At 32.8% G+C, this 18,195-nt stretch overlaps 1 protein-coding gene across 1 annotated transcript in view; it reads right to left on the bottom strand.

Moving 5' to 3' along the window:
• The window catches only part of LOC139492238 (eukaryotic translation initiation factor 2 subunit 3-like), a 38,709-nt gene that overhangs the window by 2,501 nt on the left and 18,013 nt on the right, over nt 1-18,195 (bottom strand). Inside the window, exons 11-12 of the mRNA XM_071280425.1 lie at nt 12,477-12,646; nt 1,566-1,738 (exon numbers count right to left, since the gene is read on the bottom strand). Coding sequence (XP_071136526.1) covers nt 1,566-1,738; nt 12,477-12,646 — 343 coding nt within the window. The remainder of the gene's footprint in view (nt 1-1,565; nt 1,739-12,476; nt 12,647-18,195) is intronic.

The raw sequence follows: 18,195 nt of genomic DNA, 5'->3' as shown, positions 1-18,195 counted from the left end.
GATTGCATTTTTCCATGTCGAAATTGGTTATTGCAAACACGTGGTATTAGTCATGTCACAAGTGTCAGCTTGGGATATTCGCATCCAAACAGTTATCACCCTGAGGGCAATTAACACCTAGCTATTTAATCTCTTAATTGCCTTTAGTGTCCGACTTAAAGGGATTACAATTAAAGGTGATATAATTTTTATGATCATAATCGATAATAGATGAAAGTTCAAAATTGAGGACAAGTAAAATAGCATCTTCAAAATAATTATAGCGTCGCGGGAATTATTATAGCATCACGGTGAAAAAATATAGCGTCGCGGTACCGCGACACTAAAACGGCCTGGGGAGAACACTGGATACTGTGCGACATGTGAAAAAAAAACCAACCCTTTTTTACAAAATACTCAATAACTCAAAAATAAAATTTTGAGTCATCACCAAAAAGTATACAGATCTTTAGATTAATATAACAAAGAAGTGTGTAAAGTTTGAAGCAATAATCATAAATCGTTTTTGAGATACGGCACGACATGTAAAAACCCCCTCCCCCTTTTTTACAAAATACTCAATAACTCAAAAATGAAATTTTGAATCATCACCAAAAAGTATACAGATCTTTAGATTAATATAACAAAGAAGTGTGTAAAGTTTTAAGCAATAATCATAAATCGTTTTTTGAGATACGGCGCGACATGTAAAAAACCCTCCCCCTTTTTCACAAAATACTCAATAACTCAAAAATGAAATGTTGAATCATCACCAAAAAGTATACAGATATTAAGATTAATATAACTAAGAAGTGTGTAAAGTTTTAAGCAATAATCAAGAATCGTTTTTGAGATACTGTGCGACATGTGAAAAAAAACCAACCCTGTTTTAGTTACAAAGTGCCTTAACTCAAAAAGTTTAAATCTTATTTTCACCAAAAAGTATACAGATCATTTGACCATCATAAAAAACAACTATATAAAGTTTCATGAAATTTAGATAAGTCGTTCTCAAGTTACAGTGCGACATGTTTACGCCAGACAGACAGACAGACGGACGGACAGACGGACACCGGACATTTGTATACCATAATATGTCCCGTCAAAATTTTGACGGGCGTATAAAAATTGGTCTGGAAAAATTTCATTCGGTCTGGTAAAGCTAGGATGCTTACCAGACTGAATGTCCTGTAAAAATAAAATTCATTCGTGTAGTCTGAATAAGTCATAAATACCAGGCTTATAATAATTATGTATGGCAGACAGACATTTTGTCTTCACTAGACTCATCAGCCATGTTCATATCAAAACAGTTTGAAGACTGAATCTTATTTGAAGTTGAAGAGCAATAAAAATGGAATCTTCAGAAAGTTGTGCCAGACAGCAGCTATTGCAATCTATGTCAGGTGGCAGAAATAGTGAAGTTTTTCAAATAACTCACTATTGTATCAACAGTAAATTTCAAGACAATGAACATTGTATAAGTTTATAACATTTGATTTTTTAGATTTTTTTGATTTTTCGCGCCGTATCTCTAAAATATGACTGAATTCTTATCATTACTTTAAGGACAACTGGTTACTTACCTCCAATGTTTTTCCACCCTTCGACTCAGAGCAATTTTTTCTCCTATATCTGTACATACAGGATTTGTAAGACCAATTTTAGCCAAATCAGCTTTGACAGCCAGTACACGTCCTCCTGTTGACAAGGATCCTATATTAACCATTAATACTTCATTCTTTGATAACTTCTGTACCTGTAAAACATAAGTAAATAATGAGCAATAGGGAATTCAAATAACTTCTGTACCTGTAAAACAAAAGTAAATAATGAGCAATAGGGAATTCAAATAACTTCTGTACCTGTAAAACAAAAGTAAATAATGAGCATTAGCGAATTTAAATAACTTCTGAGCAATTCACTATGCTGTTGAATATTAATCCTCTCAAACAAAAAATATTTGAAGAAATTTTCTTTTTAATTTCTGAAATCTGAAATGAGAAAAATTGAACACCCCCCCCCCCTAATTTATTTTTCACCTCCCCCTTTCCTTTATTCCAAAAATTATCTCAATTCAAATACTAATGGAGTTTGCAACAATAACCACTCATTTAAATACATCATAAAATAGAAAAATAGAAAATGTCATACAGTTATTGTTAAAATTTATATTAATTAATAGTAACATCTAAAAAAAAATGGGGAATGTGTCCAAAGGGACACAGACGATGCCCCCTCTAGCATATAACGTTATAAAGGGTCATAACTTTAGAACTGTAAAAGTGAAGCTGGCAAAAATTGAACTTAAACAGAGTTTAGAGGTAATAAGCATTATATACACATTTCATTAAATTTAGTTAAGACAAACTTAAGTTAAGAGAACAGAAACTAAAAAATTCTTCAATTTTTCCACTTGTAAAGGGGCATAACTCTAGAATGGTAATCAAAGTGCTTGAAATCACTAAATGGTAAAGATTGCTTTAATTTATCAGTTGGTAGTAAAGTGAATATTGCATTGTATATTGTATATAGCATTGACTTAAGTTGATTCAATTACTGTTTTTGACAAAGAAAGATAACTCCAATTTTCAAAGAAGATTTCATAAAGTATTGGTTTTAGCTGATTCAACAACCATTCTGGACGAAGAAAGATAACTCTAATTTATTGTCTTAAAACTACAACCAGATGCTCCAAAAGGCGCAGCTTTATACGACCGCAGAGGTGGAACACTGAACAGTTTTTTGCTTTTGAGCAATTCACTATGCTGTTGAATATTAATCCTTTGATATTTAAAGAAATTTTCTTTTTCATTTCTGAAATCTGAAATAAGAAAAATTGAACCCCACCAATTTTTTTTCACCTCCCCCTTTCCCTTATTCCAAAAATGATCTCAATTCAAATTTCTAATGGAGTTTTCAACAATAACTACTCATTTAAATACATCATAAAATATAAAATGTCATACAGTCATGATTTAAGTTGATTTGGCAACTATTATGGACAAAGAAAGATAACTCCAATGCAACATTTTATATTGGCAAATTTCCAATGGAGTTCATTAAACTAAAGTTTTGGTAAATTTCCAATGGAATTTATTAATAACAAAGTTTTTGGCAAATTTCCAATATACATAATTTAAGAGCAGTTTAGGTGAGCTATTAAAATGAGTTTCAATTACCAACCTTACACTGCTTTTAAATTATGTTTTGTACTTAAAGGGGCACTAGCTGTCAAATTCATGGTCACCGATTTGACTCAAATTCTCATATTTGATTTATAACAATGTAAAACATTTATTCAAACTATCAAAAGTCTAAAATAAACAATTTACGGAGCATAGGGTAGATAATATGTAGGTTCGTTTCCTGTGTATTTTAGTCCAGACGCCATCTAATTAACTATCGATTTGACCTCAGATGACCATATAAGCGATGTAAACATAAATAAAGATATGAATAGATTAAACCAACACGTGCAATTGGATTTTTATAGGTCTGTTTTATTTTATTTTATAGATTAAAAACAGATGTTTCTCATTGTTTTTAACCGTAAAAGAATGATTTTATGTGCATCGAATTAGTAATCAAATGATTTACCGTAGTTTCACTTTCATTGTTGACATTCTTTTTCTTTAAATAACAAGTACACGTACAATGCATGGGATGTCAATCTCTAGCTAGGGGTTAAATTGAAGTTCACATGAATACGGATTTAAAGAGGTCGACTCATTCACTTGCAAGTGAATTACTAATTATCAATGTTTCTTAGCGTTATTTGACAAAATTGAACCTTTTTGGCCGCAAAAAGCAAATTGTTATTTCACTATTTCACTTTCATTATTGATTGAACAGAAAAAAATCAATTTTTAGATTTTTTATATATCTCGTAGCTAGTGCCCCTTTAAGTAATTGTCAATTGTCCATTAACCTGGAAACCCTTTTTCCCCCCTTTTTTTGCACCTTATTCCTGAACGGTTTGAGCCATAACTCCCAAAGACAATTCTTACCATCCCTTTATGGTATTCCTATATCCAAAGTCTAAATGCATGGTTAGATTCATCATATCAAAGAACCCCAAGAATTCAATTTTTGATGAAATCAAATAAAGTTCAGTTTTGGACCCTTTAGACCTCAATGTGGACCAATTTGATAACCGGTCTTAAATTATAAAAATTGAAATGCATGGTTAGATTCAGCATATTGAAGAACCCCATATATTGAATTTTTGTTGAAATCAAACAAAGTTTAATTTTGGACCCCGATTTGGACCAACTTGAAAACTGGGCCCATAATCAAACCAGATGCTCTGCAGGGCACAGCTTTATACGACCGCAGAGGTTGAACCCTGAACGTTTGGGGCAAGTATGGACACAACATTCAAGCTGGATTCAGCTCTAAATTTTGATTGTGGTTAAATAGTTGACACAGCATAGGTTTCTGACACAGAATGAATGTGGTCTAATAAACTTAAAATTTGTTTTTTGCCTTTGAGCAATTCGCTATGCTGTTGAATATTAATCCTCTCAAAAAAATATTAAGAAATTTTCTTTTTATTTATGAAATCTGAAATGAGAAAAATTGAACCCCCCCCCCCCCCCCCCCCCCCCCCCCCCAGTATAAAACAATGATTTAAGTTGATTCAACTACTATTCTGGACAAAGAAAGATAACTCCAATTGAAAATTACTTGCTATTGCGCAATATTGTGCAATTAGATATTTCTTGCTAATGCGCAATACTGTGCAGTTGAAAATACTTGCTATTGCACAATACAGTGCAATTGAAGATTTCTTGCTATTGCACAATTGAAAAATTTTTGCTATTGTACAATACTGTGCAATTCAAGATTTCTTGCTATTGCTGAATACTGTGCAATTGAAAATTTTTTGCTATTGCACAATACTTAATATATTAATTTTGGATCCTGATTTTGACCAACTTGAAAACTGGGCCATTAATCTAAGTACATGTTTAGATTCAGCATATCAAAGAAGCCCAAGAATTCAATTTTTGTTAAAATCAAACTTAGTTTAATTTTGGACCCTTTGGACTTTAATGTAGACCTATTTGAAAACGGGACCAAAAATTAAGAATCTACATACACAGTTAGATTTGGCATATCAAAGAACCCCAATTATTCAATTTTTGATGAAATCAAACAAAGTTTAATTTTGGACCCTGATTTGGACCAACTTGAAAACTGGGCCAATAATCAAAAATCTAAGTACATTTTTAGATTCAACATATCAAAGAACCCCAAGGATTTAATTTTCGTTAAAATCAAACTTAGTTTATTTTTGGACCCTTTGGACCTTAATGTAGACCAATTTGAAAACGGGACCACAAATTAAGAATCTACATACTCAGTTAGATTCGGCATATCAAAGAACCCCAATTTTTCACTTTTTGATGAAATCAAACAAAGTTTAATTTGGACCCTTTGGGCCCCTTATTCCTTAACTGTTGGGACCAAAACTCCCAAAATCAATCCCAACCTTCCTTTTATGGTCATAAACCTTGTGTTTAAATTTCAAAAATTCTATTTACTTATACTAAAGTTATGGTGCGAAAACCAAGAAAAATGCTTATTTGGGCCCCTTTTTGGCCCATAATTCCTAAACTGTTGGGATCTCAACTCCCAAAATCAATCCCAATCTTCCTTTTGTGTTCATAAACCTTGTATTTAAATTTTATTGATTTCTATTTACTTATACTAAAGTTATGGTGCAAAAACCAAGAAAAATGCTTATTTGGACCCCTTTTTGGCCCTTAATTCCTAAACTGTTGGGATCTCAACTCCCAAAATCAATCCCAACCTTCCTTTTGTGTTCATAAACCTTGTGTTTAAATTTTATTGATTTCTATTTACTTATTCTAAAGTTATTGTGGGGAAACCAAGAATAATGCTTATTTGGGCCCTTTTTTGGCCCCTTATTCCTAAACAGTTGGAACCAAAACTCCCAAAATCAATCCCAACCTTCCTTTTGTGGGTCATAAACATGTGTCAAAATTTCATTGATTTCTATTTACTTAAACTAAAGTTATAGTGCGAAAACTAAGAAAATGCTTATTTGGGCTCTTTTTGGCCCCTAATTCCTAAACTGTTGGGACCAAAACTTCCAAAATCAATACCAACCTTCCTTTTGTGGTCATAACCCTTGTGTTTAAGTTTCATAGATTTCTATTTACTTAAATAAAAGTTATAGTGCGAAAACCAAAAGTCTTCGGACTACGACGACGATAACAACGACGATGACGCCAACGTGATACCAATATACGACTTTTGGGGTCGTATAAAAACTAAGTACATGTTTAGATTCAGGATATCAAAAAACCCCAAGTATTCAATTTTTGTTCAAATCAAACAAAGTTTTATTTTGGACCCTTTGGACTTTAAAGTAGACCAATTTGAAAACAGAACCAACCAGATGCTCCGCAGGGCGTAGCTTTATACGACCGCAGAGGTTGAACCCTGAACGGTTAGGGCAAGTATGGACACAACATTCAAGCTGGATTCAGCTCTAAATTTGGATTGTGATTAAATAGTTGACACAGCATAGGTTTCTGACACAGAATGAATGTGTTCTAATGAACTTAAAATTTTTGTTTCACTTAGAGCAATTCACTATGCTGTTGAATATTAATCCTCTCAAAAAAATGTTTGAAGAAATTTTCTTTTTTATTTATGAAATTTCAAATGAGAATAATTGAACCCAATTTTTTTAATCACATCCCCCTTTACCTTATTCCAAAACTAATCTCAATTAAAATTTCTAATGGAGTTTGCAACAATAACTACTCATTTAAATACATCATAAAATATTAAGATGTAAAAAAACTGCTTGTTATCACTGAATGGTAAAGATTATTTTAATTTATCAGTTGGTAGTAAAAAGTGAATATACATTGTATATTGTATATAACAAAGATTTAAGTTGATTCTGGACAAAGAAAGATAACTCCAATTAAAAAAAAATCTTGCTATTGCACAATATTTTGCAATTAGATATTTCTTGCTTACTATTCTGGACAAAGAAAGATAACTCTAATTAAAAAAAAAATTGATATTTCACAATATTGTGCAATTAGATATTTCTTGCCATTGCGCAATACTGTGCAATTGAAAAGACTTCCTATTGCACAATACTTAATATAATAATTTTAGATCCTGATTTGGACCAACTTGAAAACTGGGCCCATAATAAAAAATCTAAGTACATTTTTGGATTCAGCATATCAAAGAACTTCAAGATTTCAATTTTTGTTAAAATCAGACTAAGTTTAATTTTGGACCCTTTGGACTTTAGTGTAGACCAATTTGAAAACAGGACCAAAAATGAAGAATCTACATACACAGTTAGATTTGGTATATCAAAGAACCCCATTTATTCAATTTTTGATGAAATCAAACAAAGTTTAATTTTGGACCCCGATTTGGACCAACTTGAAAACTGGGCCAATAATCAAGAATCTAAGTACATTTTTAGATTCAGCATATCAAAGAACCTAACTGATTCATTTTTTGTAAAAATCAAACTAAGTTTAATTTTGGACCCTTTGGACCTTAATGTAGACCAATTTGAAAACGGGACCAAAAGTTAAGAATCTACATACACAGTCATGACAGTTAGATTCAGCATATCAAAGAACCCCAATTATTCAATTTTGATGAAATCAAACAAAAGTTTAATTTTGGACCCTTTGGGCCCCTTATTATGTTGGGACCAAAACTCCCAAAATCAAACCCAACCTTTCTTTTATGGTCATAAACCTTGTGTTTAAATTTCATAGATTTCTATTTACTTATACTAACGTTATGGTGCGAAAACCAAGAAAAATGCTTATTTGGGTCCCTTTTTGGCCCCTAATTCCTAAACTGTTGGGACCTAAACTCCCAAAATCAATACCAACCTTCCTTTTGTAGTCATTAACATTGTGTTTAAATTTCATTGATTTCTATTTACTTAAACTAATGTTATTGTGCGAAAACCAAGAATAATGCTTATTTGGGCCCTTTTTTGGCCCCTAATTCCTAAACTGTTGAGACCAAAACTCCCAAAATCAATCCCAACCGTTCTTTTGTGGTCATAAACCTTGTGTCAAAATTTCATAGATTTCTATTAACTTAAACTAAAGTTATAGTGCGAAAACCAAGAAAATGCTTATTTGGGCCCTTTTTGGCCCCTAATTCCTAAAATGTTGGGACCAAAACTCCCAAAATCAATACCAACCTTCCTTTTGTGGTCATAAACCTTGTGTTAAAATTTCATAGATTTCCATTCACTTTTACTAAAGTTAGAGTGCGAAAACTAAAAGTATTCGGACGACGGACGACGACGACGCCAACGTGATAGCAATATACGACGAAAATTTTTTCAAAATTTGCGGTCGTATAAAAATTAAGAATCTAAATACACGGTTAGATTCGGTATATCAAAGAACTCCAATAGTTCAATTTTTATTGAAATCAAACAAAGTTTAATGTTGGACCCTTTTGACCCCTAATTCGTTGGGACCAAAACTCTCAAAATCAATCAAAACCTTCCTTTTGTGGTCATAAACCTTGTGTTAAAATTTCATAGATTTCTATTAACTTATACTAAACAGTGTTCTCCCCAGGATTTTTGGATAGCGCTGTGGTAAGCGCGTGATTTTCGACAATTCTCAGTAACTTTGTCGCGGCGCGCGGTTGGTTTGTAATTGATTTGTTATGTGTTTTTCTTATATAATGCTATTGATATTTTCTCTTGTAATGATGTCCTCATCATGCTCATGGAAGTTACCCTTTTGTTTGCTAATGTTATTGTCTGGATATAGACATGATAGAAGAAAAGTCTTTTTGTCTCCATTGTAAATACATATAATCCTCATATTATCTGTCTATAAAACCCAAGGAGAAGTCTTTTCCATGGTGGGTCTATACCAGACTGCCTAGATGTGAAGATTTCTTATCACTTACAGGTGATGTTGCAGAACATGTAGGACCAACAATAAAGTCATTGTCAGCTTCTGTGAGAAAGTTTTCAATGACAAGATTGGTATTTTTTACATTTACTTTTATTAACATTTCTAGCAAAGTACAGCTTTTCAATAAAAATGAGTATAGTATTTCAAAGGAAGAAATGAAATTGCCCTTTGAATAATATTCAAATCTTATCAAAGACTTGCTTAAAAAAAAGGCTAAAATATTCCAATTATGAATAGGAAAGAAATCCTTTAAAAATATTTTATAGATTTTTTTATTTCAAAGGTGAATTACCAATCAAATACATTATGTATGCCAATTGAAACAACTACCACCTTTAAAGGTTTTGTTTGATAATTTTATAAACATTTGAATACATGCCACCAGATAAGTTTGTCAAGATTTGACAATACTTCTTTTAGGTCTTTCCCTCCCAAGTTATCTCCCTTACTGGCTGACATAACTTCCTGTTTACACCTGTCTTTTTTTTTAGCATTAAATACTATTCCTTATCCAAGCCATCCTCTGTTTACATTAAATTTAAAGCAATATGTAATTAAGATATATTGATGATTGGTTGACAAATATCGATATTTTATATATATTTACACAAAATTTTCGTTTTGTTTTATTCCCTTATCCATTTGAAAAAGAGCCATGTATGGTCAAGTAATCGTAAAATACGGGCTTGTAATGAATCCCTTGATAACAGGGATGCTTCTTTCAAGCAATACAGGTTCGACAGTTCGGTTGTAAACGCAAAAAAAGTAATGATATAATCGTAGATGGTTCAAAAAATGGTCGAGACAACGTTGTCAGAGAAGGGGGTAAAACTTCCCTTATATAATTTAGAAATGAACTTTTCAGCACCCGAGACATGTATTATATGTCTCTGTTAGCACTGTCCATTCCTTTCATACGTTTCGGCATCTTTATAAAGCGAAAAAATGTAGCAGTGTTCTGTTAACCTTACGACGTTTAACTTGGCTTCACCCAAGCTGGACATCGAGAAAGTGTAAAATTCATTACTGTAGAATTGCTGATTAAACAGGTATTAGTTCGATTGGGTGATAACAGGAACATATATATTAACTTAGATATACTGTTCCCAGGTGATAATTAATACTTCAAAGACTAGCTCATTGAAGCCAATTTGATCGTTGTTAAAATCAGTGTTTGTTCAAAGTTCGTTAAACAAGTTTGTGAATGTCGTTGGGAAATGCGGTCAATTTATTTCTTCTCATTCATTCATATATACCTCTATATATTCATTAAATAGATGTCAATGTTGAAATCTTAGTTTATTTTGATCTCTCAACGACGCCATTTTGTAAAATTTATTAGACTGGTCCCGCGGAGTTACTTTAATACAACGGAAATAATTCTTTCAAAAATCGTTAACCAGTCAATCACGTGATCCGAAAAGAAAAATAAGCGGGAAATTTTAAAAAATACGAAAAAAATATAGCGACGCGGTTTAACGGGATAGCGACGCGGTCAGTGCAATAGGACAGCGGGAAATTGAAATAGCGCTGAAAATCGCGGCGCTAAAACGGCCTGGGGAGAACACTGCTAAAGTTATTGTGCAAAAACCAAGAAAAATGGTTATTTTGGGACCTGTATTTGGCCCCTTATTCCTAAACTGTTGGGACTTAACCTCCCAAAATCAATCACAACCTTCCTTTTGTGGTCATACCCCTTATGTTAAAATTTCATTGATTTCTGTTTACTTATTCTAAAGTTATTGTGCGAAAACCAAGAAAAATGCTTATTTGGGCCCCTTTTGGCCCCTACTTCCTACACAGTTGGGACCAAAACACCCAAAATCAATCCCAACCTTCCTTTTATGATCATAAACCTTGTGTTTAAATTTCATAGATTTTTATTTACTTTTACTAAAGTTAGAGTGCCAAAACCAAATGTCTTCGGACGGCGACTACGACGCCAACGTGATACCAATATACGACCAAAAAAATTTCAATTTTTGCAGTCGTATAAAAATGCTTGTTTTTGGCCCCTTTTTTCCCTTTATTCCTAGACTGTTTGCCCAATAACCCTTAAAATATATCCCAACCTTCTACTTATGGTATTAAACATTGTGGTACAATTTCAGAACAATTGAAATACTTGTACATAACTTATTGTCCTGACACTAGATAAATGCTTGTTTTGGGCCCCTTTGGGCCCTAATTCCTAAACCATAGGGACCATAATCCCCAAAATCAATCCCAAGCTTCCTTTTGTGATTATAAACATTGTGTTAAAATTTTATTGATTTATATTTACTTATACTAAAGTTGTCCTGACACTAGATAAATTAGTTTAAACATATTTATTAATAGTGGATTGGGAAACAAGTTTTGCAACTTATATTAATCTCTTTCCACTTTGCGGGTGCAAGTGCTGCCTTGTAGCGGCATTAGCCTGCTCTTTTTCGAAATCTACAAGGGTGTCTTTAACGTGCAAGAGATATGGCTCTCTCTTAACACGGGTCAGCCATTTATCGTCCCCGTCCAACGGACTATCATCGTTTCCTCAAGACCATACTCGCAAATGGTGTCAAGGGAGAGCCAAAAATTCAGTCCCTGTAATTTTCATCCCAGACAGGGACGAACCTTTGTGTTAGTAGTCTGATGCTTGTTTTGGGCCCCTAATTCATAAACCTTAGGGACCATAACCCCCCAAATCAATCCCAAGCTTCCTTTTGTGGTTATAAACATTGTGTTAAAATTTTATTGATTTCTATTTACTTATACTAAAGTTGTCCTGACACTAGATAAAAGCTTGTTTTGGGCCCCTTTGGGCCCCTAATTCCTAAACCATAAGGACCATAACCCCCAAAATCAATCCCAAGCTTCCTTTTGTGGTTATAAACATTGTGTTAAAATTTTATTGATTTCTATTTACTTATACTAAAGTTGTCCTGACACTAGATAAAAGCTTGTTTTGGGCCCCTTTGGGCCCCTAATTCCTAAACCTTAAGGACCATAACCCCCAAAATCAATCCCAAGCTTCCTTTTGTGGTTATAACCATTGTGTTAAAATTTTATTGATTTCTATTTACTTATACTAAAGTTATTATTCGGAAACCATCCGTCTTCGGACAACAATTTTTGCGGTCGTATAAAAATAATTGGTCGTAAATCTAAGGGTCAAAGTTCTGTAGCTCTAAAAATAAGAGAGCTATCTTTCCTTAATTCTGATGTTAAGTTAAAGTTAAATGAAAATTGGTAAAAGAGAATTTAAGTTATTGTAAAAGGTGTTAAAAGATGGATAATGGTACATCATAATATGTCCGTCTTTGACAGGCCTATAATAAAATTGGTATAAATTGTCATTAAGGGAAATAATATCTATAAATTTCTGCCATTACAAATTTGTAATCTTGTAATGTTTCATAATTAATATTATATATTTCAAGGACTGTCATTATATGGGAAAATTATGTCTTGTCCCTTTTGCCTATTTAAGCAAATAAAATTTCTTTAAAACTAAAAACTGCCATTAGCAACTTTGACTGATTTTCATACCTTAGCTCCTTTCTTTTCCCCTTCTGTTTTTACACCAAGAAGACGTCGCAACAAGAAGAATGATATTGTTAATTCTGTATATATGTCAGGTAATGCGCCAACTGCTCCCAACACATGCCCCACCATTCTGTCTGCTCTACATAACATAGGATCTATCTTAGTACCAACACCTGTAACAAACAATATAAAACATAACATCAATGTACCACAATCTAAAAGGTGACAATAACTTAAGGTAGATCACAAGTATATATTTTTTGAGACAGAATTTTTTCATAATTTGCCAAAATCAAGATTTTATTATGCTCTTTTCAAAAATTTAATAAAAAGTATGGGTCACCGTGCTATTTTTCAAGCTATGGGTCGTTGAAAATTGCCAAAATTTGGTTAGTTTGTTCATGAAAAAACACATTAGTGTGCATAAAAAAAATTCTATGAAATAGAATTTTAAAATAAATTGTGAGAAGAAAGGTTTCATAATATGTTTTAAGGAAATAAAAAGAAAACATGGTGTCACCGAACTTGTTTTCTTGCTACAAGTAAAAATAAAAAATTTCCCTATTAGCCCAGTATAAATTTTGTACTAAAAGAGTTATTTCCCCTTAAATGGCTCATTTGAAAGAAAAAAAATTTATACCAAAAAAATTGAAATTTGTTAAAATATTTTGAATAATACGACTAATTAACAATTTGTCTTCAAATAGAAAAAAACAGTCTAACCATTTAATTGCAAATCTGTCTCCAAATTTGCAGATTTAGGCAAATAATTAGACCGATTTTGTACTGCGATTGTGCAATCCAAGATGGCGGTATACCATGAATCTACCTTAAGCATTGAATAAACAGGCTCCTAAACAGGAGATAAACAACTAATATATAGGCTCTCAAATGTCAGTATCACCCACTGGATTCTTTGCGCATTTCCAACATTGAAAACTAAAATATAATTTATGATACGTAAGACATCTTTTTGTTGATCTTATATTCTAGCTAACTATTCCTACTGATTTCAGTTTCTCTATCTTCTATAAATGTAGTTTTTGCCTAAGTTAAAAATGAGTAAGGAGTTGACAGAAAAATGATGCCATATTACACAAATTCTATCATGGTCTTGTTCTGCTGATAAATTATTACACAAATTCTATCATGGTCTTGTTCTGCTGATAAATTACAACACAAATTCTATCATGGTCTTGTTCTGCTGATAAATTATTACACAAAATCTATCATGGTCTTGTTCTGCTGATAAATTATTACACAAATCCTATCATGCTCTTGTTCTGCTGATAAATTATTACACAAATTCTATCATGGTCTTGTTCTGCTGAAAAATTATTACACAAATTCTATCATGGTCTTGTTCTGCTGATAAATTATTACACAAATTCTATCATGGTCTTGTTCTGCTGATAAATTATTACACAAATTCTATCATGGTCTTGTTCTGCTGAAAAATTATTACACCAATTCTATCATGGTCTTGTTCTGCTGATAAATTATTACACCAATTCTATCATGGTCTTGTTCTGCTGATAAATTATTACACAAATTCTATCATGGTCTTGTTCTGCTGATAAATTACAACACAAATGCTATCATGGTCTTGTTCTGCTGATAAATTATTACACAAAATCTATCATGGTCTTGTTCTGCTGATAAATTATTACACAAAATCTATCATGGTCTTGTTCTGCTGATAAATTATTACACAAAATCTATCATGGTCTTGTTCTGCTGATAAATTATTACACAAAATCTATCATGGTCTTGTTCTGCTGATAAATTATTACACAAAATCTATCATGGTCTTGTTCTGCTGATAAATTATTACACAAAATCTATCATGGTCTTGTTCTGCTGATAAATTATTACACTAATTCTATCATGGTCTTGTTCTGCTGATAAATTATTACACAAATTCTATCATGGTCTTGTTCTGCTGTTTTAGTTTTACTTTATCTACTGTTGATTTGACCTATTATGTCAACAAAGGCAGTGATCTGGAAGGATTTTTTCTCTATGGGCCAATGGCCCCCAAAAATAAATTCAATGGGCCATTTTAAAAAATAATGGGCCAAGTGGTCAAATGAGTAGGCCATTTAAATTGACTACAGTATACAAAAAAAATGAAACTTGAAGTGTATATTTCGGCAAAGAGGTGGTGGTACTTACCTTTATGATTTTAAATAATATCAGGAATATTGTTCCTGTAATTTTGTAATTTCAAATTCTATAAATATACAATAACTTCTTCCAAACCGGAAAATATGTAAAATAACCTTTATTTACAATATTTAAACTGGTACTTTTGCCTTGTTCATGTTCATGTTTTTTTTACATTAAATTTGGGTCTTCGTCAATACCATACTTAGTCAAGACATTCCGTATTACAGGACGTTTCTGGTATTTCCCCTGCACCTCTTATATTATTATAACTTCATCGCGATGACAAGAATAACAGTAGAGTATCAATAATTGATAGAACAATACAACAATGCGCTTAAGTCATGTTTACAAAATGTTAAAACGAGACTAAGACCAAAAAATGACAAGGACAGTTAAGAGCCTTTTATGGAGACAAAAACTATATTCATAAAAAGGCTTTGGGTTTTTTCAATCAAAATTATAGCAAGCTAAACTAATATAAAAGATTATAATTAGAGATAATAAGTCTCGTCTGTACTATCCAAATTTCACAAATTTAAAGTTGTTTATAAAAAATTATATCATAAATGATGATCAATTACGTTTTTTGAGTTATCAGATATACCGCATGGTTCTATTATTACTATAGGAAAACATCCGAGACGTCCCAAAAATATATGAGGTGCTCCTAGCATTGAAGGAACATTACACAGTTGTGTACATACATACACATGGCGGCACAGAACTCTATCTGAAATCCATTTGACAATATCTAACCGTTTCGAAACGAATTGAAAAATATTGTGCGCCACGTGGGCGCTTACATTTACCACTCTATGCACCATTTCTGGCCGATATGCGCTATAGGCACAGGGCGCACATCCTTCCTGATCACTGCAAAGGGCAAATAACTGTCATTTAGGGGCAACAACTCTGATGGGAATCAACCAACAATTATCAGATATGATGACAAGTTGTAAATCTTGTTGCTTATAAAATGTTTGGCTCTCTTAGGTATCTCAGGGTTCGACACTAACGCTAGCCCGCTAGCCTGAGACTAATAACTTTTGTGTCGGGCTAGTAAATGTCCGTGGCGCGGTAGCCCGAGGGGCTAGTAAATTTATTTGTCATTGAACATCGATCTGTTGTACTTTCGGCAAAGTACAGTCCAAACGCCGGTCATATCTAACAACTTCGTCGAATATTGTCTACACTGGTTCCACGACCTCTTTATTTACATACAGATACAGATACTGGAGGGTAAAATTTCTACCGTAAACCAGTCGCCATATAAAGTCAACTCGGCCCTTAAAGTAAGAATGCACCACGTTTCAAGATAACCCGTTTTGAAATAAACAATAATTATACTGCATATATACATTTTGGTTTTATTATATTTTATCATTAATAACATCAGAGATCCTGATAAATCGTGTGCATAGTTTAGCCTTATCTATTACATAGTCGTCGCGTAAATAGTTTAAATTGGAAATGACCTTTCGTTCTAAAAATAGAGCGTTGAAATTTTCCTTTACTCCAAAGGTACACGTGGTGATGAAAATTTTTCAAACTTCTCCGTCTTTATCAAATTAGCGTTTGTAATGTCGTCATAATTCATTTCGTATTGCTTGGGATTTATCATTACAGTTGCAATGGACTGAAACGAAAATAAATTTCCGGTAATAATATTAAATGTGATAAGCTTCTTTTTGAGAGCTGAGGGGTGATGATGATAACAAGACTAAGCTATTGGTATCAGAAAGCGTTCATTGCACGTACCAGGATGTATGCATGTCATAATGCATTAGTGAGAACAGGGTTAAAACTCGTCATGAGAAAAATTAGTCCGAGATTACTTAGTCCGAGATTACTCTGACGTCTAACGGCTGTTTAGCCAGACAAGCTGGGGCCGTGGGACGTCAGAGCTCGTCCCACGGCCCTAGCTTGTCTGGCAAAACAGCCGTTGGACGTCAGAGTAATCTTGGACTAGAGACAAATCAGATGAAGACTCAGCATCAGAAACCAAAAGTAAAATAGGGGACAAGTCAACGTATTTATGTAGATAAAATTAATCAACAACATTGGTTTTTTTTAATTTGATTATTTTAGTTGATGAGTTTTTTGTAAGCCAAAAAAGTGTCCCATGAAATTGTGTCTTCCTGAACTATATTTCACAATTCATCTGTGAAATTTCGTTCGGGGATAGAATATCACATTTTTAAACTATAAAATAGTGCCCCCATTAGTGAAAATTGTCCCAAGTGCTTGGACATAATTTCATGGATGTTTTATATAAAAATATGTCACAAGGGACAATTTTTCATAGTGTAGCTACTTTTTTCTGTCCCTAAAAAAGGGAAATAATTTAGCAATCATTGAAATGTTTTTATCAATTCATTAACAGTAAAAATGCAAGTTTTGACAAACAAATTCCTGCCGTTAGATTTCTTTGGTGTTCATTTTTTTTTTTTTTTTATGAAGATAACAAGTATGAAATAGTTATTTTTCAGACTGAAAACATCTTCTTAAAAGGCCTCAGAATGCAGGATTTTGCATCTAAATTTCAAAAAATTTATGGGGGGGGCATGCCCCCAGACCCCCCTAGCAAGTTCGCGGCCCGCTCACTCGTGGGCCGTTGGCCCACTCACAGGGCTACCTGACACAGAACAGGGCTAGTTGAATATAATTTTTACTAGCCCTGTGGGCTAATGACTATAAAAGTTAGTGTCAACCCCTGTATCTTCTTCTTTTTTTTATTTTATAGATTTCCTTATAAAAGATAAAACCATAAAAATTGTTAAAAAATCGACATTGATGGTTAATAAATCCTAGAAGAAGTTGAACAATTTCAGCAATGATGAAATATTTTTTGAGAAATGGTCCTACTGATAATAATTGATATCAGTTTTCAAGAAAGACACTGCCTTCAAGGAAATAAGGTCGTAATTAATTAAATATGTTTGAGAATTGCTATTAACTTAACAAAGACATATTATGCGTAATGAGCGGAAGTACACAAGCCATAATTTCCCACCCGGGCTGATAACCCATATCAGGTGCATCTCGTGCACAAAACCCATAATAGTGCCTCTTGTGCAAGTTACTTCCGGTATGGATTGTTTCCTTTTCCATTGTGACGTCAGATATTTTTTATGACTACGTCAAAATTTACAGGAACTTTTGTGGAGATAGTTTAGTACTTGCTAACAAATGCCATTGACAATTATGCATCATTTTATAGTACAACAAACATGGAGTGATAATGATCATAAAACTCTTCCAAATTTTCAATTTTTCTAAATCCCTCTATTGGAAATAGTAACATAAATAAATATGGAGATGTTATTGTTGTGCAATTATTGTGTATTTGTTGGATTCATTATTTAATGTTTTTATAAAGTTTTTGACAGTTAATTAAGAATTGAATGCTTCTTTTTGTAACTTCATTGGGGTGTAAAAGCGTTGACCGAAGTACATTTTGTTTCCGCGCTTCATTCTAAAAATGTGCGCACGGTCAACGCTTTTACAACCTTATGAAGTTACAAAAGGAAGCATTCAATACTTATAATTACAG

The sequence above is a fragment of the Mytilus edulis genome, chromosome 10 (assembly GCF_963676685.1).
Source record: "Mytilus edulis chromosome 10, xbMytEdul2.2, whole genome shotgun sequence".
NCBI classification, from domain to species: domain Eukaryota; kingdom Metazoa; phylum Mollusca; class Bivalvia; order Mytilida; family Mytilidae; genus Mytilus; species Mytilus edulis.
Note: the sequence above shows the minus strand (reverse complement) of the source record. Positions and strands in the feature narration are given on the sequence as shown.